General features: G+C 33.7%; 1 protein-coding gene across 1 annotated transcript in view; it reads right to left on the reverse strand.

Annotated features, from left to right (window-relative positions):
* Positions 1 to 15,150, reverse strand: part of Tecrl (trans-2,3-enoyl-CoA reductase like) — a 63,390-nt gene extending 48,240 nt beyond the window's left edge. Inside the window, exons 1-2 of the mRNA XM_057772757.1 lie at positions 14,923 to 15,150; positions 2,184 to 2,235 (exon numbers count right to left, since the gene is read on the reverse strand). Coding sequence (XP_057628740.1) covers positions 2,184 to 2,235; positions 14,923 to 15,150 — 280 coding nt within the window. The remainder of the gene's footprint in view (positions 1 to 2,183; positions 2,236 to 14,922) is intronic.
* Between the last annotated feature and the right edge of the window lie 9,717 nt (positions 15,151 to 24,867).

A 24,867-nucleotide genomic window follows, 5' to 3' on the forward strand; every position in this document is an offset into this window, starting at 1 on the left:
ACTTAGGGATGGAAAAAATAGGAATGAAATAAATACTAATAGAGAAATATTTATTGTTTTAAAAGTATACTATATGAGTGTATAGAGATATTATAATGAAAATCTGTTGCACAGTAAACACTGTAATGAGTTAAGATTAAAAATAGAATTTTTCCTTTTAGAAACATCATTTTTTGTGAGGAATAGTTCATTATTAGAATCTACTTATTTACTTATTTATGACATTAATAATTTGAATTTTAAACTCCAAGGCCTGAAGGCATGATAAGAAGTTAATTTAGTATCAGAATATAAAGTTTGTAAGCTGTGAAGTTAGTGATTTGCATGAATAAAATTATTTTCTATTATATATTTAATTTAGGAAGTATGAATAATATCTATTTTAAATTATGAGTGTAAAATCATAAACCAATAAATAAATAACTTTTTTGTATTATGACTTCAAAAATCATCACAGATGAATCATGTAAATAACATTTTAATATGTCTTAATTTTTGAAGACATATTAAACTTAACACAGTGTTGAAATGTTTCCTTAATATTTTTCTTATATAATAGAACAATTTATAAAACTGAAAACAGTCAAAATTTTATAATATAGTACAAATAAAAAACTAGAAAATAGTTTCAATATTTAAAGTAAAAAGCACTGTATAAATAAAGGTATTTTATTGTTTAGTATAATATATTGTAATATAACCTGCTAAATATTAGAACTATGAGTGTGAAAAATTAATTAACAGCTATTCATAAAACTCAAATCTTATTAAATGTGATCACACTTTTGCCAATTGGGTATTTCTCAAATACTATACAAATTCTTCTTATTTTTAAGTCACTTTTAAATGACTTCTTCCTTAATTACTATACCTCCTTCTGTCTGAACTTCTGACATTTTAAAGTTTAGTATTCCAATTACCAGTTTAATGTGACATGTGTTTTCTGCTAAGATTGTACTACCTCTAAATAAATGTACATAGAGTAGAAATAACCAGGAAATACTATGTGAATAACCAGGGTAATTATCTGCATAGATTATATAATTAGATAAAAAATTAATTTTTCTTTACTTTCTTACAATGTAGCTCAGTGTGGCTTAGAATTTAAGAGTCACAAGTTCATTAACTTTGCAGGCAGGGTTTAAAGGCATGTATTATCACATCTGATATTGAAAAAATTTCATGGTTTAAAAGATAAATGCTTAAAAAAATTCGTATTTTACAAAAACATTGGCACATAATAACAGAGAGTTTCACTCTCAAGTTAGTGCTAGAACAATGAATCCAGGAAAGCTATGGGAACATACCTTACTTTGTTTGTTCTTGGAACTTGGTGGAATGCCCTATCCACTCCTTTCAAAATATTCAAACCTAATGTCTATAAGGCAAAGCATAAGAAAGAACTTGCCTTCCCAAAGCAACTTAGATGGTAAATAGTTTTTCAATAACTATTTACTCATTGTATATGCTTCTCAACAACACATTATAAGGAAATCCCCCAAACATGTTGCATATTTTGGCTGTATTAACTAATTGTTGTTCCTTGTCACATATTTTTTTCTTTAAGATGAATAATGAATATTCTTTATGGGTCTTTTTCTACATGTGATGTTACTGCTTACATTGTCACTCTGTTAATATCTACATTGTTACATAGCCATACCATAAAATAATTATATATAAATTGTAAATCAATAAATATTTTCTATTTTTCTAAAATAATTTATTTATCAATTGGTTTTACCCTCAAATTTTATCTGATAGCTCAACATAATAAATTATGAATTAAAATATTTTCCCAACTCACATGATTCTCTTGAGTAAAAAAAAACCACCTACATATACATCTTAAAAATGAATACAAGGACACATTGTAAAATATATTAAACCACAAGTTGGATTGTTCTTGGGATACAGTTTACTGGCTAAGCACATGGCTCCTTCATGTGGTATGAAGCTCTTTCCCAATATTGACAAAAAGCTACTGAATATTAAAACATCAATAAGAGTATCAAGTGAGAGAATTATTTTATTCCGAAATACTAAGTACAGAATTATTAATGATATCTGTTTCAAAACATACTTCCATATATTTGTTACATAGACAAACCTTTCTATTAAAGACAAATTTGAGCCAATTTGAAAATAAATTTATATAAATTTTCATAGATAAAAATACTTACACACTTTGTGAAATTTTTGTTTGACATCATGAATAGTTGATGTTTGAGGTACCTGAAAGAGGGAAATAAAATTATAAGAAAAACACTATACAAATATTTAAGACCTTTTTCCTAGAGTCCCAACAGTTACATTTGATGGAGACCAATGCCCTCCTTCCTTTCCCCCATTCTAGTCCTCCTTGGGTACAAAAATCCTTTCTTAGCTGCCCACTTCAGCCTCTTCTCCAAGGCCATCCTATTTCCTTGATTCACTGTCATCAGTAGTAGGCCTTATTCTGACCTTGTGAACTGGATCCCAACCACTACTTACGAAAACCCAATATTCAATCCCTATGAATATCTTACAACCACTACCACACAATTAACTGATCTGGGAATGCTTGAAATATGAACCTAGAATTGCAATCAGCACTTTAGAGCTGTGATCAGTTGGAATCTAAACATTAAAACTCAAGAGTTACCCCAAGACTGAAAACTAAACACCATTCTACTAATATGCAACCCTTCAGGCTGAATAATAGCTATCAAGGAGCTGAACACCCATATAACACCAAGAAATAACATAAATGTTTTAAGTCCAAATACAAAGATACAAGTACAAAAACAAACAAATAAGGAAACATGCCTTCTTAGAAACCAGGACCACTGTTTTAAATTTCTCTAGAAAACTAATTTAGCACCGGGCGGTGGTGGTACACGCCTTTAATCCCAGCACTTGGGAGGCAGAGGCAGGTGAATCTCTGTGAGTTCGAGACCAGCCTGGTCTACAAGAGCTAGTTCCAGGACAGGAACCAAAACCACAGAGAAACCCTGACTCCAAAAACCAAAAACAAAAAAAAAAAAAAAAAAGAAAGAAAAAAGAAAAGAAAACTAATTTAGCTGAAGCATAAGACAAGGATTTCAAAACAGAAGCTATGAATAGTGTCAGGAACTTCAAAGAGGTTGTACACAAGAACTTCAATAAAGACTTTGTAAAAAACAGAATTGAATAAGATAAGGAAAACAATTCAATACATGAAAATATAACTGTGTAAAGAAATAAAAACTTAAAGAAAAGGAAAATTGAAATAAATTTGAAATAAAAAACTCAGGAAGTTAGATAGAAAAGCTAAGTGAAGACCTCTCCAAGAGTTGAAGGAAAGGGGAGAGATCATTTCAGGTCTTGAAGAGAAGGCAGAAGAAACGGACAAGACAATAAAAAAAAAATCAGAGCAGTGAAAGCTTTTGACTACTAAATAAATTCCCAGTAGATTCTCGAGGGTTTACTGATAATTTTTAACTTCCAGCTAATTTTTCAGAATCTTCTGAAGGATGACTAAATATCACAGAAACCTTGTCATTGTTATAAGTCATTCAAATATACAAAGAATGAAATAAAGACCCCCCACATTGGAAACTCTAAAAGTATCTTTATTAATGCATCTTATAATAAAGCAACCACATTAATATGCAAGCAAGATAGAGTATTCTAATGGAACCAAAAATGTGCATCTAAAATTTAGCAGATTGTATCAGAGGCTTTGAACATCATTGGTTTGCCAACATTTAAGATGGTGAAAACAAGTTTTTCATATGCAAGAAATCAAAATTGTGACTGCATTCACCATCTGTGGTCTGTTTCTAGAAAACTATTCATACTATCATTGCTTGCAAAACTATATTTTTGTCATTTTTTGAGAACTCTTACAATTAAATGGATATCCGTGAAGTACTGTCAATAATACCTTTCTTAACATAAAAATTAAATGGTTAACATCAGCCGTTTCAACCCATTTGTTAGAAAATTTCAATATTGAACTAGAAATCATCAGCAAACTGTCAGGAGCCGTGTCCCCCCAAAATTTACAGGAAGCACCACCGTGAGGAGTTTTTGTAGAGGGCTTTACTTTTTAATTGTATTGAGAATAGTTTTATTGACCAAGCCTATCCCACACCCACCCAAATTAACTGTTAATAGAGAGCTATCTGTTAAGGGAACCTGCCTCACATTCCAAACTATCTAGACAACTAGGTGTGTCACCTTGTGACTTTCAGACCAAGGAATCGTGACCTGACCGATTGTAACCTCTTGGACTATATGACGGACATGAACCACATGGCAAGATCCCGTGCCCCAGCCCCCCAAGCTCCTCATCCAGGGGCTATATAAGCTGTAACCATGACTCTAATAAACGGAGGCTTCGACAAATCTGCCTAGCCTCCTTCCTTCTCACCAGCCTATGTCTTTCAGGTGGTGCCTCTCCGTGACCCTGGAATAACTGACCAGCCAGGCGGGTTACAAACCCTAGACAAAGTAACCCGTCAAGGCAGTCAACAGCAAACATTTAAAAAATTATGGTCATAAGTACAGAAGAAGACAGAACAGAGACAGTTGAACACAAATGATTAAATAGTGAGGTGTCAAAGCACTCCCATGCATATAGATAGAAAGCTACATACTCAAACACTCAGTGCAAGGGTTGGTGACTGGTGAGAACTGTGTCTTGCACAGTCCAAAATAGCAAACCCAGGACCCAGGAAAATGAAACAGCAACTTCTGTAAATATCTATTACAAATGTGCTAATAAGTTGAAAATTTGCTGTATAATTTTAAAGAATTTCTTTGGCAAGCAAGTAATATTTTATTACTGAACAGAATTTAGTTAAAAAAACAGATAACAAATACATGTAAACTAAGTTTCGTAACTTCTAGAACTTTTTCAACATTTTATAGAGCAGCAAGGATTTTTAGTTTGAATGCTGTTAACACCAAATGGTGGATATATAAAAGCTTCATGTTATATAATATTTGATTTTAAATTAATTGAATTTTATTTATTAATTAAGAAATAGTGGAACAGATCAAATAAATCCAATCATCTACATTCCTACCTTGGTAAAGCATATTTATTTCTATGTTGCTAGGAATGTAGATGAGGACATAGGCTTGCTTAGGAGGCATGGGAGCCTCTCTTTGATCCCCAGCACCCCATAAACTGGCTTTAATTGGTACTCCTATATTCCATACACTTAAAGAGGTAAAGGTAAAGTGACCAAATATTCGAGGTCCATTTCAGAAATATTGCTATTTTTTGTACAACCCTGAGTTACATAACATTGTTTCAAGGGGAGGGTGAAATTACCGGTTGTGAGGGTACATCACAAGGCATACAACAGAACCCAAATTAAGAGTTTATTAGCACAGCACTCGGGAGGCAGAGGCAGAGGGATCTCTCGATCTCTGTGAGTTCAGGGCCAGAGTGAACTACAAGAGCTAGTTTCAGGACAGGCACCAAAGTTATACAGGGAAACCCTGACTGGAAAAAAACAACAGAAAAAAAAGAAGAAGGGAGGAAGGAAGGAAGGAAGGAAGGAAGGAAGGAAGGAAGGAAGGAAGGAAGGAAGGAAGGAAGGAAGGAAGGAAGGAAGGAAGGAAAAGAATTTATAGTTTATTAACAGAGAAGAGAATGGTAAGAGGGTGGCGCTCGGGTCTCTCTGAAACATGGTAGAGGAAGAGAGCATGGCGAAAGGCATTTCTAGCTTTTAAAGGCCATCTAGCTCATGCACACAAGGGCTTACATTGTTGTGCCAATGTACAGATCATTTGATTAAGCCACATGTACATCGTGACCAGCTTGAGGACTCGGTGGCTGTGTAAGTTTCCTGAATACTTGATGGTTCATGTGTGGCCATGAAACTCGGAAGTGCCAGTGCTTGGGGTGGCTAACCTTTTGGCCAGAACACTGGCAACTTTGGGTGGTGGAAATCATAACAGAAGGTGCAGGATATTTATAGTTTATTAAATGTATTTTTTAATAAACTCAATGTATGTGAAAACGAGCTGTTCACATATATACATATTTATGTGTGTATGTACATATTTAAGCATATGTTCTCCCATCCTAAAATAGTTATATATTGTAGTAATCCTTCAACTGATACCAAATATGCCTGATCAGACTCCCAAAAGGGAGACCAGGATCTATCCTTGGTGCATGAGCTGGCTTTTTAGAACCGATTCCCCATGGTGGGATGCCTTGTTCAGTCTTGATGTGGAGGGGGTGGATTTGGTCCTGCCTCAACTGAATGTGCCAGGCTTTGTTGACTCCTCATCAAGGCCATTGACAGTGACCCTTGGCTTCACTGAGTAACTCTGTTAAGAATTAAACATTTTCTAGTTAGACTATTATATGAAGGTATATTCATTAAGTTTGTTGAATTGCCATTAAAAAGTTGAGGATTAATATGTATGTCAATTTCTTTAAAATATTTATCCTAAAAGTTTCAAACTTCATTTATCTGAATAAATATGATTCTAAACAGTACCATAAGAGTACCAATAGATTATGGTGAAAATTTCACCAGAAGTATAGCTTAAAACTGAAAACAATAAAAACCAGAATAGAACAACGTAATACAAATTAAATTATTTTTGATTTTTGAAGTTTTCCCATCTTCAGAGTAGAATTAGCATCACCTTTGTATTGACTTGGTTTTAAACTCTGATTAAATTAAGTTCAGATTATAACTAGCTTACATTTGGTGATATATAACTGACAAGGAGGTAATAAATCTGTGCTCGGCAATACATAGACCTATATAGACAAACAAGGAACTCATTAAGACAGCAATTTATCAAATGCTTTGCTAGAAGAAATTACTAATGTTAGAGTATGAGTTTTAAGATCACATAATTAATGATAGGAGTGTTATAAGCCTTGAAACCGAAATTTTAAGTATTTATTTTAGAAGCTATAAAAGCGCACAGTATGAAAAATTAAATGGCCACAAGACAGAAAGTCAGTTAATTCTTGTTTTATTAAAGTGAAAAGAAACAGAAGTATGGCATTCCTTTGCTCAAAAGAAATAATACCAGATGCAAATAAATCCCTCGAAAAGAGAGCATGTGATATTCATAGACATCATGCTACAAAAGATGGGTGGGTTCAGGTTACTTCTTTAAATCCCAGAAGATCAACAGGGATTATTTAATGACCTTCAGTTTGAAAATCCACCAGTAGAACCTGATATCCTAGTGCTTGGAGCCTGAGAAGTTTGCAAGTGGAAAACTGAAGTGGGTAACAACACCTAGCTGGCTTTCCTGTCTAAACTCCTCGACAGTGGTTCTCTGGCATTACAGCTTCTTTCGAAGTCTGAAGGAACAACAACAAGTTATCACTTAGAGGAGATAACTGTTGATTTGGGAAACTGCCATTACTTTCAGAGATACCAGTGTGATAATCCTTCCTTTGGACACATTGAGTGGAAGAGATTTCTATAGCTATCCAAAATTTCCTCTGGGAAAAAAAAAATGGTAGAGGACTTGCCTAACAAGCAAAAGGTCCTGGGCTTTATCCTCAGCTCCACCCAGTCCAAAAGAAAAACAAAAAAATTTCTACCTGAACTAACCCAGTTTCTTTTTCATACTTCTCAAAAAAAAAAAAAAAAAAAAAGCTTGTGTTATGTTTACTTGTGTCAAACTATTTGTACAGGATGATCATTTATAATAATGAAAATATTTGAAGAGTATGAAACATCTGTGGTTTGGTGTGATTTTTCAAGCTAAGGTCTGGGAGAGTGGCTCCCTACTGGAAGACATGAATGCAGTCTTCCCTAAACTTGGTTACAGGAATTTCCTCACATATTATTATGCATTGATGTCCAGGATTTATATCAAATGGATATCATGTTCACAACGATCTCAGGAACTTCCTCTCATTCCCTTTGATCCATTATTCAGTTGCTTTAAATACCTAATGCATGACAAATGATATGTAAACAATTAGTGTGCTTTAGCTTTTAGAGAATAACTATAAGAATAAAGATTCTGCAGATATATAATAAATGTACTATACAGAATCTCTTATTTTAATTTCTTAATCCATGGGTGATAAAATACACAGTGCAGAACTCATTAAAATAGAAGGACAAATACATGTTGAAGAAAGTGTATATAAGGAAGTAAGAAAGGAAAAAAGGAAGTAAGGGAATGGAAAAACAAAAAGGAAATAGTAGCCTTTAGGAGTATGGAACTGCAAAGAATTCTGAGGGTACTTGACAACAGCAAACTTAATGAGTATACCTTCACAGAATAGTCTAACTAGAAAATGTTTAATTCTTACAAAATTACCCAGTGAAGCCAAGGGTCACTGCCATCGGCCTTGATGGGGAGTCAACAAAGCCTGGCACATTCAGTTGAGGCAGGACCAAATCCACCCACTCCACATCAAAACTGAGCAAGGCATCACACCATACTGAATTGGCTCTAAAAAGCCAGCTCATTAATCCCACCACTCGGGAGGCAGAGGCAGGCGGATCTCTGTGAGTTCGAGACCAGCCTGGTCTACAGAGCTAGTTCCAGGACAGGCTCCAAAGCCACAGAGAAACCCTGTCTCGAAAAACCAAAAAAAAAAAAAAAAAAAAAAAAAAAAGCCAGATCATGCACCAAGGATAGATCCTGGGCTATACAACCGTCACCTACATGCAGAGGCTTTACCCTTTCTGATGAGTGGATGAGGGTGGACTGGTGAAAGGAGGGAAGAGGGTGAGGAAGGGAGGGAGGGGGGTGTGGCTGATATGTAAAATGAATCAAAATTTTTAAAAAACAAAGGTAAAGTTTCATAAATTTAGAAAACTTAAAACTACAAAATCTTTTGTGATTTCATTATACAAGTTCAAAAATAACATACTATACAATTTCAAAATTCAATCATTTCTATGCTTCTAATACTATAAAATTAGGGCATCTGAGAACATAAATTTCACATAGCTCCATGCAGCTTGACAACCCAAAGAGTTTTAATGTGTTTAGCATAAATATCAGCATCTACTTAGCTCATGTGCATCTGTCTTGGGTAAGTTTGATTTTTTTTAATTCACACAATAGTTTATATATAATAATTAAACTAATGGAGGCAGTCCATTTGGGGAATGGGTTGAAGGAGAAAAAAAGATGTTGGTTGGTCAATAGGTTTAAGACTGAATTTAAACAGTTGTAAAGATTAACAAATTCTGGGGATTTTTGCAGATAAAGCGAAGCTGACTAGTAGTTAAAAATAACTAAAAAAAGATTTAAATGTTCTCTACACAAAACTATGAGCAGAATTTGTAGTAATTGCTATGCTAAATAGTCTTATTACCCACTACCATTCCACAATGTATATACCTCTCAAAGCAATATATTATAATCATAAATGTACATGCACTAGTGTTATCTGTCAAAATAAAAACACAATTAAACTCTAAAATGGAAATAATCTTCTCAATCATTTTCCTAGTGTCGAGTTGCCTTGTTCCGCCTCAATATGAGAACTTTTGTCTTATTGTATTGTATCTTGTATTTCCGTTTCTGGTTGTTGTCTCTTGGAGGCCTCCTCTTTTCCGAAGAAAATGGAGAGTGGTTATGTGGAGAAGATAGGTAGAGGGGAAAAAATCATGGAGGAAGGGAAAATGTAGTCAGAATGTATTGTATAAGGGAAGAATCTATTTTCCATTAAAAAATTGAAGGGATATTAAGCCTAAATTTATTGTTATACTGACTTAAGATTATGTTTTATTCATGTTTGCATTTTAATTAATGCTGTCTTATTTCTCATATATAAAAACATAAACTACACAAGACCCATCCTCTGCCTCAAATAGTAATAAAATCTTATGTTTCAGTGTTTCTTATAGTATAAATGGTAAATGATAATAGTCTTGTTTTAGGAACAAAGAATGTTAAACAATATTCAGTAAAAACCACTCAGATATCCAATAACACTCTGATGTATCAGAATTAAATATACAAAAGCTGATAATTATATCATTCTATAACATAGAAAATGGAGAGAAGTGAGGAAACTCAAAAAAGTGAGCCTATTTCTACCTTGTCTGAAGGTTAGAGAGTTTGAGGTTGCTCAACATTGTTGACAAGAACCAGGGATACACATCTTGACCCAAGATGTGGTTACTTGCTTACTTGCTTCTTTTGACCTTAAGATGGTCCTTAGGTAGATCAACTCCACCCTGAAAAATGGTCAGGACGTGCAAACAGACTTCTGCTCCTACTTTTGAAACAGGAGGTTTGACCTTGGGAGTGGTTGCCTTCAAGATATTTGGTCTAGAGTGAGTTCATTGCCTTATCAACAAAATGCTAATAACTTAATATCTCAAAGTATTGAAGCAATTAACTACTTGAGTTGTGCTTTCTATCATGTTAAAGAAGTCTTTTGTTGCCTTCTTTCCCCTTCTGTATCGGGGTAAAAAAGTGTACAGAATATTAAGTGTGTGTGGGGGGGATTTCAGTATTCGCTGGAATTCCCTCCTGGTTTCACTATTTTCCTAATCCCCATGCCCCTACCATGGTAAGTGGTATTTTTGCCAAATCTGGTTTCCGACAGAAAATAGAATTTACAATAAAACAGAAAGGACTAAGCTTGGAAGAAAAAGGTATAATGTTGGAGATGCTGATAAAAGGTGGATGAAAAGAAACAGCAGTCTTTTAGTGGCATAATTGTGAAATTTCAAAGAGAAAGAAAAGGCAAAATCAGTGTAAGAAAAATGTTATAGCCATGTTAGAGCAGAATAACTTAAGAAACTAGCATGCTGGTTATAATTTACAAAAAGTATTTAAAGTGCTGCTATCCACAGCTAAGAATTTTCAGAATTTCTGGATATTACTTAAAGGCACAGGGTTTTTTCTGTTGTTGTTGGGTTCTTTTGTTGTTGTTGTTGTTGTTATTGTTGTTTTGACACAGGGTTTCTCTATGTAGCCCTCATTGTTCTGGAACTAGCTCTTGTAGCCCAGGTTGTCCTCGAACTCACAGAGATCCTGCATCTGCCTCCCAAATGCTGATTAAACACATGTACCACCACTGACTAAACTAAGGCGATCTAATTCCATTATTGTGTTACTGTTGAACAGTAACTCATTTGTGGACCATGGTGGTGATGTGTCTGTGGTGTGTTAGCACTTAATTTCTATAAATTTTTTTTAAAAAGATTCTGTTGGGGTCAAAGAGTAAACAAAAGAATAAAGGGACCTCATGTTCCTTTGAACAAAGATCAAATAAAAGAATGGGAGGATACGGGAAGACTGATCACTTTCAGTGTGCTTTATCCTGGCTCTGCTCTTGAATATGTGACTTAGCAGCAGATAAGCTTGTGATATTTTTAAATACAGGAGACAATGACAGGAGCTAAATGTTAATAATTCACTATTTACTCCAAATATATTTTCATGCAAGGCTCTTAGATTTTGATGTCCCAGTAATTTCTTAGAAATGATACTTAATGTATTTGAAATTTCATCTTTTTATCATTATTAATTACTTCTATTATTCTAGTCATTCATGAAAATATGTTAAATAAAAGTACTTAGGTGATTCAAGATAGACTTTGTCATCAGAATAAAATAGTCTACTGGTTAATTATACATTAATTTAAAGGTAAATTGCATCTAACCATCTGTGGGAAAATAAGGAGGCATACTTCATTTAATAGAATGATTTGAAGCAATGTCTTTGTATGGGAATAGATTTACATATACTTTACTTACAGCTTGATTTAGAAAATAGGAAATGATTATTCTTTTGTTATACCACTTTAATTTCAAACTATCACATCAGAATAAGAGCAATATCCAGTCTCTCATTTTGAATAGGTGTCATTTATTAAACAAATATTGATTGATTAAATCTGTGCCAAGCATTGTTCTAAATGCAGTAGATGTTGAAGTGAAATAAACAATAAAACCTCTGGTGTTGGGAATCCAAGATACTACAGTTAAACAAGAAAACAAAAAAAAATCAAAACATTATACAGAAAAATGAAAAAATAAGTAAAAAGCATGCTGGCACAGATTGGAGGTTCAACAGTCAGAAAGAGCCTGTGGGAAAATGTGAGAGATAAAAACGGAAAGGAAGGCATGGCCCAGTTGCCAGGTGGAGTGTATTATCTGACACGATTTAGCAGCTAGCTCTGGTTTCCATGTAGGGAATCCACTGCAGGTGATAATGACGATGCAGGGTGAAGATGTAAGCATGCTGGCAGTAGAAGTGGCAGGGATTTGTCAGCGCAGGGGTATACTTTGAAGGTATTGTCAAGAAGATTGATTGTGTGGGGAGCATGAGATTAGGAGATGAGTCACAACTCCCACAAGTGTCGGGAGATTTATTTGGAGGGCAGTTTCCATTTACAAACTTGGAGATCTCTATGGAAGCTAATTAGCAGAAGATCAACATAGAGTCCACTTGTGGTGTTTGAAAATGCTAATTGTAAATTAAAGATACCAAAAGCAGTATCAAATCATTACTGTTAATAAAATTAAATTTGCTAGCCTTTTTTCTTAGAGTTTATTTGCACAAACATTTTCTCTCCAAATCATGAGAACAATTAAAATAATTCAGTTCATATTAGATTTAAGGCACTATTCTAAGAAGTCCCATATACTATCTGCTTCAGATATACTAAATTAAGTATGACTATAAAAGATGCAGATAGACAGAAAATGATTGAGAAGGTGATGATGACAGATGGCTGATAGATTTGATAATAAATACCTAATGCATGAGATGATGAATTAGCAGAGATAAAAAAGTAGTCAAAGAAATATTATAGGATAAAATAATTTTGTAATTCTAATGTCTTGAGATGTTTTCTAATTGATTAATAACAGAACATGCTGCAAATCCACGATGACAGTATGATAGTGAGGACTGGAGTTCAGCAGTCTTTGTCACTGTGCACTGGCAATTCAGTGAGTTTCAGTTCTAAGAAATGAGGAAGAAAAAGAGCCAGTGAAATAATTTGGATCAAATAAGAGGGGAGGAGCACTGACAATATGAACACTTGAAGAAAGCAATAGAAGAAACAAGACATATCCTACCCCAGAATTTTCATGAGAAAGACAATAGTACATAAAACTAACAGGAAAAAATAGTCTTTATTATGATAAAAATTAATAAAAATCATAAAAATGCAAATTCATATCTCTTTTCTCTCATTCACCTTCACCAAATTCACCAAATTTCACCAAATTATTAAATAAAAATATTAAATAAAAATAAAAATTATTAAATAAAAATATATAAAAAATAAAAATTGGACATTCACCCAAATTATTAAATAAAAATATCAAAAGAAGACAAAAGAACAAAAAGGAATTCCTCAATGTAAAAGCAGAAATTAATTTAATATGTCAAAATCTTATAGCTTGAAAGGATGTGTCAGTTTGTAGGAGGTGGCTGACATAGCCCATTCTCTGATCTAGGTTGAATCTCGCATAAGAAAGAAAAAAGAATAAAAGAACAGGACTACAATGGATGAAGTATAGCTATTTCTGTAATATTTTACCACTACAGAGGCAAATAAAGGATTTTTAGAGTTGAAGTGTGAAATTCTTAAGAGAGTAGCTTTCAGATTTTTTTCATTTTTTTCCAATTTAATTTTATGCAAGTGAAATTTATTGTCATTTTCTCACAGGAAATATTAAGTATGAAAGCAATAATTAAGAAGTGTTTGATTTCTTATTATTTAAGGTATAAGTTCTTAACTTTTCCCCTTCCATTTTGTTCTTTGCTTTATTCTCTCTTCTGTACTTTTAACACATTCAGACACTTGGATAGTAAAATATTGCAAACGTCAGCTGTCTTTGGCAAGGCTTAAAGTGTTTACAGTTTTCTCATTCCTGAAAACACTGTTTCACAAAGCAAACAAAATACACTTATACTAAACAGAAACTTATTATATGAAATCTATGTATCAAATTTTCCTTTACATAAAACATAGTCATCACTTACAGAAATATGGATGTATATGATATGCAATTATATGCAAATAGATTATTGGAGTCTCCTCAGTGTTACCTGTGATCTGAATTAAAATGCAACAACTTAAAATGTATTTTTCACCTAAAAGTAAACAAAGTTGTTCAACTAGTAAGTTGCCCATAATATTATAGCTACTAAGTTTGAAAATGTTTTAGACAGCTACAAAGAGCAGTGAACAGTGTTAATTCAGCAGCCCACCTGAAACATGGTTAAATGGAGCAACTTATTGGATACTTTGTTTAGACAAACAACAAATATTTATGTTTCTATAAAACAATAAATAATTTTTATGGACAATATCACTCTTGTAATAAATTAAAGTTATTGTCTTTTCATATTAAGAGAAACATATTGGTATGTGATTAATGTACTTGTGACTCCAGGGTTCACGGTATAATTTTCTAATCTAAGATATTCAGAATTCATCATTCTTTGTGAAACATCTGTGTATGCAGATGTGGGGAGATGGCCCATTAACTAAGCTATACTCTTCAAGAATTTGAAGACTGTGCTTTCAAAAGGTGGAACTTTTAGAAAGGCAAACAACTCAAAACAAAATGCCTACATTTTAGATACATGATAGATACTTTTTAACTTTTGTGCTCTTTACTTTCTGGTTTTTACAAATACTGTTAAATGATATACATTTTATTGCTATAAAGCCTGAAGAAAAAAATCTATGCAATTTGTGTTTTGTTCTAAATATTTACTCCTAGATTATGGACAACAGAGCAGGAAATGAAGTAAGATATTAATTAAATGATTATTTTGAAGCACATATGAAAATGTACAAAATGTTTCTTGCTGTGACGGTAAATAAGGCATCTTTTTGTTCACTCATAAAACTATGTTAAAAATTAGAAATGCATTTATTAAAGTTTTGTTGGCTAAATCAGAAGTCAGTAATTTGTGCCTAAGAAGAAACATATAAAAAAATAAATAAAGCTTACCTTATCCACAACACATATCTGTTTTCTTGTATGAGCATCCAGTATTTCAATCTCAAAGTGAGTTGTTTTAGAAAGTTTGAGTGCTCGGGTTGTCTTTAGCGGGCCTGCTGAGAGTACAAGTTGTGACAGAGAGTGGAAATTTCTTGTATTATTCTTCATTGTGGACTGTGGAAGTCCCTGGAATAAAAATTCCCTCTTGCGCTCCAGGGACTTGTGCCTTTTGAACATAGTGTGAACTAGCAGGGGAATCTGGCATGTAAACAGGAGCCACTTGCAGGAGAGCTCCCTGTGCACCCGTTAAATACTGCTGCGGGAGTCCCGAGAGGTCAAGTGGCATGCCATTCCAGCAGTCTAGTTTTATTTAGCAGGCTCGAAAACAATGACTGATCTGATTTCTATATATAACACTATTGAGGACTGCTGCAGAGAAGGGCATTGCCTTTTGCATTTGAATTATTTCTTGCTTTCTCCGTTTATCTCTGCTACTTATGAGTACTCTTATCTGAAATTCCAAAGCAAAAGAAGAACAGAGTGTTTTCATTATCTCCCGATTCTGGGTACAGTAATCTCCAAACCTATTACATACTGGTTCGCATTCATATATATTATACTTCGGCATAGTGACACCTTATAGGACGAATTATAAAACTGCGAAGTATTATATAACACATTTTAATTCTGCCTATGGTTAAGGTCATTGCATATGTATGAATATACTTGTAGGATGAGTTTCACTTCCTGACAGACTTACGGACAGTAGCCAAGAATGGGAAACAGAACAGCATGTGTTTTAACCATGTGACTACATCAAAGACAAACTGGGATCCATTTGAATAGTAGTCTGCAAACGTGCAAAAAATTCTATATATATACACATATATAATTCATGTGTATATGTAAATAATTATATACATCTATGTATATATGTGTATATGTATGTGTGTTTGTGTGTGTTAGTACAAAATGTGGTAACTTGAGAGAATGATACATGTGACACATATGAAGAGAAAATTCTGTGTTGACCATGAATTGTTTGAACCAAAACAAACACACAAAATTGTAGTTGTAAAATGATGAACTAGACACAATATTATTAATAGACACTATTATTAATACAAGTTATCAGTGACAATTGTTAGTTTGTAAAGGAAGTAAAATGAAAGAAACTGCAGAAATAGTAAGTGTAAAAAGATTCATTTTAGACTTGGGCCAGCCAGATGATTCTGTGAAAAGAAACTATAGCCAAGCCTAACATTAACAACCTGAGCAAGAGCCCCAGAATCCACGTGATAAGAAGAGGAAACTAAGATTACAAATTGCCCTCTGTCCTCCATATTCATTCCAGCACCTAACACACACACACACACACACACACACACACACACTATAATTTAAAGATTAGAAGAACCAAAGTATGCGCTTCTCAAAGTTTGTGCAAAAATGATTTCAAAATGTAAAATATAGTATCATAATCTTCCCAGTAATATAATATCAGTAATAACAAAAAAGTACAGAAAGAAAAATATTATGGAAAGTCATAGCTTCAATTATGAAAATTGTAAAATCAAATGTATTAATCTGTGATAATTGCTTAAGTTTAACATATAAGAAAATGAAAAACAAATAAATTTTGCAGCTAATCTTTTTATTTTATATAAATGAAGTAGTTCTGAATGCAATGTGTCTCAATTTTCTTAGTTGATTTATAATATTGATAATTTAATTAAACATGACTCATTACATACCTGACACCAGCAAATTAATAAAATTTATAATTATTCTAAAAACTGATAAAAAGTGTCAATGATGAACTAGAATCTTCATTCTAATGAGACACAGTTATAATAATGTTAAATGAATTTTCAAAGGAAACATTTTTCTAGCCTTATTTTTCTTGTCTACTTTAAGAACAACAATAAAAATCAGTTCTCTTCCTATTTATAAAAACTCATTTGTGCTCATGTTTTTATTAATCTAATTTTATATTTGTGTGTATATATGTATGCCTGTTTGACTGCATATACTCCAGTGCAGGTGCTCACTGGTTTCAGAAGAGGATTTGGGTCTTCTGCAACCAGTGAGAGGCAAGTGAAAGTCACTTGTGTATGCTTAGAACCAAATGGAGGTCCCATGCAAGAGCAGGGAGTGCCCTTACCAGCTTGTCCATCTCTCCAATGTTGGTGAAGGGCCTGCTTGTTTGTCCCAGCCACCCAGCAAGCTTAGCCCTGAAATAATCACACAGAAACTGTATTAGTTAAATCACTGCTTGGCCTATTGGCTCTAACTTCTTATTGGCTAACTCTTACATATGAATTTAACCCATTTTCATTAATCTGTGTATCACCTACCAGCAAAGTTTCAGCACGTCTATTTCTGGCGGTGGATCCATGGCGCCCCTTCACTCCAGCACTTCACTAGTTCACTTCTTAAAGTTATTGAGTTGTGTAGATCATTAGCAATATATAGAAGTATTTTGAGTCCTTAGTGTGAGAATGGGTTTGTGCATATGAGCAGAGTACCCAGAGACCAGAAGAACAGATACCTCAGAAGGCAGACGTAAAGGAGTTGTGAACATGGAAAAGAAGTCTAGTCCTTGTAAGAACAATCTTTACTTGTAACTGCTAAGTCATCTCTTCTGGCCTGTAGAAGTTCGTACATGACTCTTTGCCTTATGGTAACACATGCTTAGTCTATTGAAATTGAAGAAGGAATTTTAATAGAAAATTATTTAAAATATTTATGGATTATTTTCAAGATCAGGCTCTGTATTTCAAAATCTGCGATTGGAAAAATGAATATTGTCTTGTGTACATTAGAATAGTAGTATATAGAATAGCATGTGATGTAAAAATGACTTGCAATCTCCCTATACATGTTTCACCTTGAGCTCTTGAGATCCTTCTGTCTTTTATTTGTCACCATATTGTCCATAGACATTACTTTGGAAAGCTACTTTCTAGTTAAAACTCTGTAAAGAAAAAATTATGGAATTTTGCTTACAATACAATTTTCACTCTTCCCTAAATTTTTAAAATTGATATTACTGTAGCAAACAACATATTTAGTTTTTATTATGGCATTTTTTTTGTTTGTTTCACACTTTTCTCTCCTGATCTACCAGCCCTCATTTTGTGCTCTTCAACTGTTGGTGGCATTCAAAGTCAGGCTTTTGCATGAACATATTTTTCTCATTATTTTTATTGTTTTAATTGAGCTCCCCACTAACCTCCAACCATATCCCATGACCCCCACACTCCCAATTTACTCAGGAGACCTTGTCTTTTACTGCTTCCTATGTATTTCCATGTATGTCTCCCTTAAGGGCCTCTTTGTTTTCTAGGTTCTCTTGGATAGTGGACTGTAGGCTGACTTCTCTTTGCTTTATGACTAAGAGCCACTTATCAGTAAGTACATATTATATTTGTCTTTCTGAGATGTGGGTACTCATTCAATATGGTTTTATCTAGATCCATCCATTTTCTTGAAACTTTCAAGATATCATTATTATTTTTTTTTTACCTCTGATGTGTATTCTATTATGTGAGGGTATCACATTCTCTTTACCCATTCTTTGGTTGAGAGACATATAGGTTGTTTCCAGATTATGGCTATTACGAATAATATGAACATAGGTAAGCACATGTCCTTGTGGTATGATTGAGCATCCTTTGGTTATATACCTAAAAGTGTTATTGCTGTGTCTTGTTGCGGATTGTTTCTAATTTTCTAAGAAATCACCGTACTGATTTCCAAAGCAGCTGTACAAGTTTTCACTCCCAACGTCAATTGAGGAGTGTTCCCTTTACCCCACATCCTCTCCAGTACAAGCAGTCATCAGTGCTTTTGATTTTGGACATTCTGACAGGTGTAAGGTGGAATCTCAGAGTTGTTTTGATTTGCATTTCTCTGATGGCTAAGGATGTTGAACATTTCCAGGCATTTAGGATTCGTCTGTTGAGAATTCTCTGTTTATGTCTGTACCACATTTTTTTTTGGAATATTTGTTCTTTTGATGTCAAGTTTCTTCAATTCTTTGTATATTTTGGATAACAGTCCTCTGTTCAATGCAGAGTTGCTAAAAATCTTTGCCCATTCTGTAGGCTGCTGTTTTGTCTTGTCCTTTGTCCTATGCCTTACTGAAGCTTCTCAGTTTCAAGAGGATCATTTACTCATTGTTGCTCTTGGTGTCTGTGCTATTTGGGTTATATTTAGGAAGTGGTCTCCACTCTCTTCTTGTCTGTTCAATATAATACTTGAAGTTCTTGCCAAAGCAATAAGAAAACAAAAGGAGATTAAAGGACTACAAATTGGAAAAAAAATCAAACTTTCATTATTTGCTTCTTATATGATTGTATATATAAGTGACCCCAAAATCTCTATCAGTAAACTCCTACAACTCATAAACACCTTCAGTAATGTAGCAGGATACAAGATTAACTCAAAAACATCAGTAGTCTTCCTTTACATGGAGGATAAATGTGCTAAGAAAGAAATCATAGAAACATTACCCTTCACAATAGCCACAAATAACATAAAATAATTTGGGGTAACTCTAACCAAACAAGTGAAAGACCTGTATGACAAGAACTTTAAATCTTTGAAAAAAGAAACTGAAAAAGACACCAGAAAATGGAAACATCTCCATGCTATTGTGTAGGCAGAGTTAACATAGTAAAAATGGCAATCTTACTAAAAGCAGTCCACAGTTTCAGTGCAATGCCCACCAAAATTGCAGCAATATCTTCACAGACCTCAAAAAGACAATACTCAACCTCATATAAGAAAACAAAACAAAACCAGGATAGCCAAAACAATCCTTTACATTAAAGGAATTTCTGGAGGCATCACCTTCCCTGACTTCGAACTCTACTATAGTGCTTCGGTACTGAAAACATCTTGGTATTGGCATAAGACAGACAGGAGGACCAATGGAATTGAGTCGAAGATCTGGATAACAATCCGCACACCTATAAACACCTGATTTTTGGCAAAGAAGCTAAAAATCTTAAATGATAAAAAGAAAGTGTATTCAACAAATGGGGTTGGCATAACTGGGATCAACATGTAGAAGAAATGTAGAAGAATGCAAATAGATCCATATCTATTGCCATGCACAAAACTCAAGTCCAAATGGATCAAAGAACTCAACATAAAGCCAACCACAATGAAGAAAAGAAAGTGGTAATTACACTTTAATGCATTGGCACAGGCACAAAAGAGCACTTCCCAAATGAACAAAACTTTTAATTAATTTGAGTAAATACCTAAGAATGAGATTTCTGATTTGCTTGGTAGGTTTACATTCAGTTTTGTGCGGGAGAATAAATAAATGACAGAAAAAAATATTTTAGAGATTTGGAAACCTTCTGTAATATATTCCAATTCCACCTACAATGATCTTTTCTTACAATAATTTCTGTTTTATCTACTTTCTACAGAAGGGACCGGGTTTGGAAGAGGTTCAGTTTCACTGTTCTCTGTACATCTTTATCTCCAGGAACTTAGCTTACTGTTTCAGACATTCTCTCTTTAATTGTTCCTCTGGTATTTTTCCTTTCCTCCTCTCTTTCCTTCCTACACCCCCACATCATTAAGTGTTTCCACCACATTCGGCCTCATTTTCTAGCTAGAAGATGTGTCAGGACTACTTACCGCCTTTCTCATATCAGCCAAAATCATCTAAATACGATTTATTTTCACTCCTTATAGGTTTGTAACATCATAATGTCAAATTCTCCCCAGAACCCACTCACCCCAAAGATATAATAGTCTCTCCTTTGAACATTACTTTAATTCCATGACTTCTATGCTCTCCTGCTCCTCTTGCTTATCTTTCTCTCTATATTGTCCCGTTCCATTCCTTTCTTCTCTCCTTTCTTCCATTTCTCTTCTTTCATTTTTATCTGTCCTTAGCTTTTCCCTGTTTGCCTGTCAACTGGCTTATGTCCCAGGACCCTGGCTAGGAACAATAAACAAATAATAAATAACAGACATTATATATATAATCATATTTATAGCAATACAGTCTTTCCTTTTTCATCAAAGTTGCCTTTGGGGAGACTTATAGCTGAGCAGAATGCGGTCATTGCCAAGGACCGTGACCTTCTAAATAGTGTCCACTCATCAACAAAATGATTTTGGTGGGGACAGTAGCTTTTTTATCTTTCTAATATACTTTTCTAACTTTAATTTGTTTAACTAGATAATATAGAACAAACTATTCTTACCATCCCAATTTAGCAGTACATCTCTACAAATCTGTACCCTTGTTCTCCTTGTTACATCCTATGAGAGACTGCCATGTGAAACTATAAGTATGACCAGTTTGTATTTTCTTCCTCTCCAGTTCCTTAGACCACAATCCTGTGGGCATGGAATTTGTTATCTGTGGGGAATGGAGGAAATCCGGGGTTAGTGAGGATCTTTGTGTTTTAATGTGTATTTTGACATCTGCATGGACTGTCCATAATTCTTTGAAAAATTATCTATTGTAAATTGGCCATTCAAAAAGAATAGCCAAGGGATATGTATTTCCTTGGGAATCCTAGTATTAATGCTGATAGATGATTTATTAGTGATTGCACAATCTAAAAACTGCAGCTCCAGCCCGCTGCATGTCTATAGTCTGACACTGCTAAGCTCCAGAGACTTTCTACTGAGACCGGCCATGTGCTTTACCTAATGAATAGGCTGAGATTCTGGGCTGTGGTGGTTAGAGAACTCTACAGGAACCAACTAATTTTGGATATCTCTATATGTCTGTTATTTATTATTTGTTCATTGTTTCTAGCCAGGGTCCTGGAACATAATCCAGGTGAGATATGACAGTCTATTACATGAATTATTATTATCTCTTAATATTTAGAACAAGCACCGTATTAACTGAGAAATCTTTGCTAAGGTATGTTGAGCTAAAGATGAGGAAAAGCACACAGAACAACTGTTTTTTCTGTCTTTCTAAAAATTATTATAGATGACTATGGTGGTTCTCACTATATTCCTAGCACTGTTTTTGAGGCACAAATATTGTTCTGCTGTTCTGAGTTCCAGGTCAGCTTGTGTTACATTAACAGGAGACTGTGTCTCAAAAACAGAGAAGAGAAGTAAATTAAAAGCTAATGCAATCAGCAACTACTGAAATTTTAAAGAAAAAATATATTTCCAAATTTTTATAAAAGCTTTCAGCAATTACATTTATTTTAACCAAATTATGCACATTTTATCTAATGTACTCCCTTTCATAGGTTCTCTTACTTTTCACTAATCTAAATCCTAATTACACAGCAGTACTTTCCATAAATTTCTAAGTACTGGTTAGCCTACCTAATTAAATGAACCTCAGTCAATTTCAGTATTTTATGTCAGTCGCATTGTTGCTGATTAAATGAACAAAGCTACATGATTTATTCTTCCAGTTGTTCTCATAAAAAATACTGAATAGCGCATAAACATGAAAATAAAATGCATATAGAGGGAAAAATAAACACAGTGCATGATATAATATGTAAAATTGGCTGGCAAATATCTCCTTTAATGCTGAAAATGATTGCTTATTTTTAATATGTAAATAACACTGTACTTTAAAAGTAAAATAACAATAATGGTGACCACTTCTGAAGAATGATATTTTGAGTTTCCTCTGTTAAGTTACTTTTCTTACTAAGGTTTATAATTGTATTTTACTTTAGAAGATCTAAATTTTCAAATATGCTTCTTACTTTATTAAGGCAATTGCTTGTAATTCATATTACTTTTTGTTATATCATAATTTCTGTGTATGAAGAGAGTTCAGGAATGACTTGGACCATTACAGAAATTTGTTCTTCTGATTCAAAACTTTTGATTAAGAATCAGGAAAGAAGAAGATTGTGTTAAGATATAATTGCTCAAAAATTATATTCATTGGGGTTCTCTAATAAAACATAACCAAGAGATTATATATTTTTATGAAAGAGATAATATACATATATTTTTTTTGAGAAAGCATTTTTAGGAATGGCATACACAGTAGGGCCTACATGGTCTAACAAGGTTATCTACATGCTGCAGAGGCTTAAAATCAGACAGCCACTGAATCAATGAACCTGTAGATTTCAGCCATTTCAATCTGGGGACAAAATACTAAAGGATTCTTAAGAGTTGTTGATTTTAGGAATACAATGGAAACTGATCAACTTTCCATTGATGTATCAGCAGAGGGAAGCAGGAAGAGCAACCGTCAGTGATGCACTCAAAGTCAAGCAGGGAGTTATGATGATTGTTTTTTCTTGAAACTTTTATTATTTTTCTTAAGTTACTTCGCTTATTAACTCATCTACCATTCATTATTTTAGTATGTGAAATGTTCACATGCTGAAAGAATATAATAGCTCAATAAGCTAGAATGACTGAGAATTATGAAATAAATGAAAAATCATACCGAAGTCGTAGAAGACATAAACAAGTAGCAAAAATAATGTGTAAACAACTATTCATGGTACAGAAAGGTCTGTAATGTGTACAATTAACACACACACACACACATATATATGTGTGTGTATACATATGTATATATATGTGTGTGTGCCTACATATATATATATATATATATATATATATATGGCACGTGTGTGTGCATGTTTGTGTATAAGAAAAATTGAAAAGAGATCATGAATTTGGGAAAGACAGTTATAGGAGGAGTTGGAAGGAGAGATAGAGGGTTAGATGTGATGAAAATTACAAAAAGAAATTGATTCCTCTTATATGGATCAGCACCTGGAAGGTGCCATCCATTCTGAGAGAGTCTTCTTTCTTCTGCCAGCCATTTATGGAAAAGCACTACAGACTCACCTAGAAGTAAGTCTCTTAGATGAGTGTGTATCCTCTCAAAGAGGCAGAAAAGTGTAAACATCACAATCATATATTTAGTTGTATATTCTATTTTTCTTTGCTATTTTTTGAAAAAATATTATTTCTAACTTTTTTAATAATTATGTACTTTTTTAAAAAGGAAGACTATAAAAAGTAAAGAAACACATTGAAATTTTAATAAATTCTACTTCACTACTTACCTTTAGCTATAATCTTAAACTGTCTGCTACACACTGAAATCTATGCTAGTCGAAATCTCTTGTTCTCATTAATACCATTCATCATGCCTGCCTGGGTTGTATAGTAATGGCCTATTTGCTGGGTCAAGTCGGGATCCTAAGCCTACAGCTATTGTGCTACATACGGTTGTGTGGCTATAGCATTATAGGAGTGAGGTTATACAGAGGTTACCAACCTCTAGGGGACTCTGGATTTAGACAATCTCTCCCTTCTCGTGGTGGCTTCCTACCATACCGTACATCTTCACTACAGTGACTGTCATTGGCAGTAAGACAGTATGGCTTTCTTTTCTAAATCAAAGTAAATGTTTAGACTCCAACTGAGTCATGCAGGTATGGAGAAAGCCTGTGGAAACACTAAAGTTTCAAGCATCTAGGATTGTTCTGCTCTAGACTGATGAAACTTTATGTAGCTTTCCTGGAAATTTGTTTGTGTTTGAAGGAGATCCAGAGTCACACTTGCTGGTGGGCTTAGACAAAAATTAAACAAATTATTATAAAAGAAACACTTAGTAAAAACAACTATATAAATAGGCTAATGTAAAAGAAAGTTTTTCTGTATCTTCTGTGCCATATTAAATATCCAAATTTTCCTTGATTCCAATTTGTCTTAGTGAGTTCTCACATTCTCCCACAGTTACTAAACTCACAGTGCAATGTTAAACCACAATTGCGATTATTATCACTCAGAGTCTTTATAAATAATCAGTAATGCTACAAAGATCACAAACTTCAGTTGTATGTTCATGACATTTTAAAAAATTAACCTCAGCTTTCTTCAAAGTTTAATTTCTGCACAAGTCGTCTGCTAGGACTAAACATATATTCTGCTCTAGATCTGCAATTATTATATCCT

The sequence above is a fragment of the Chionomys nivalis genome, chromosome 6 (genome assembly GCF_950005125.1).
Source record: "Chionomys nivalis chromosome 6, mChiNiv1.1, whole genome shotgun sequence".
NCBI lineage: Eukaryota > Metazoa > Chordata > Mammalia > Rodentia > Cricetidae > Chionomys > Chionomys nivalis.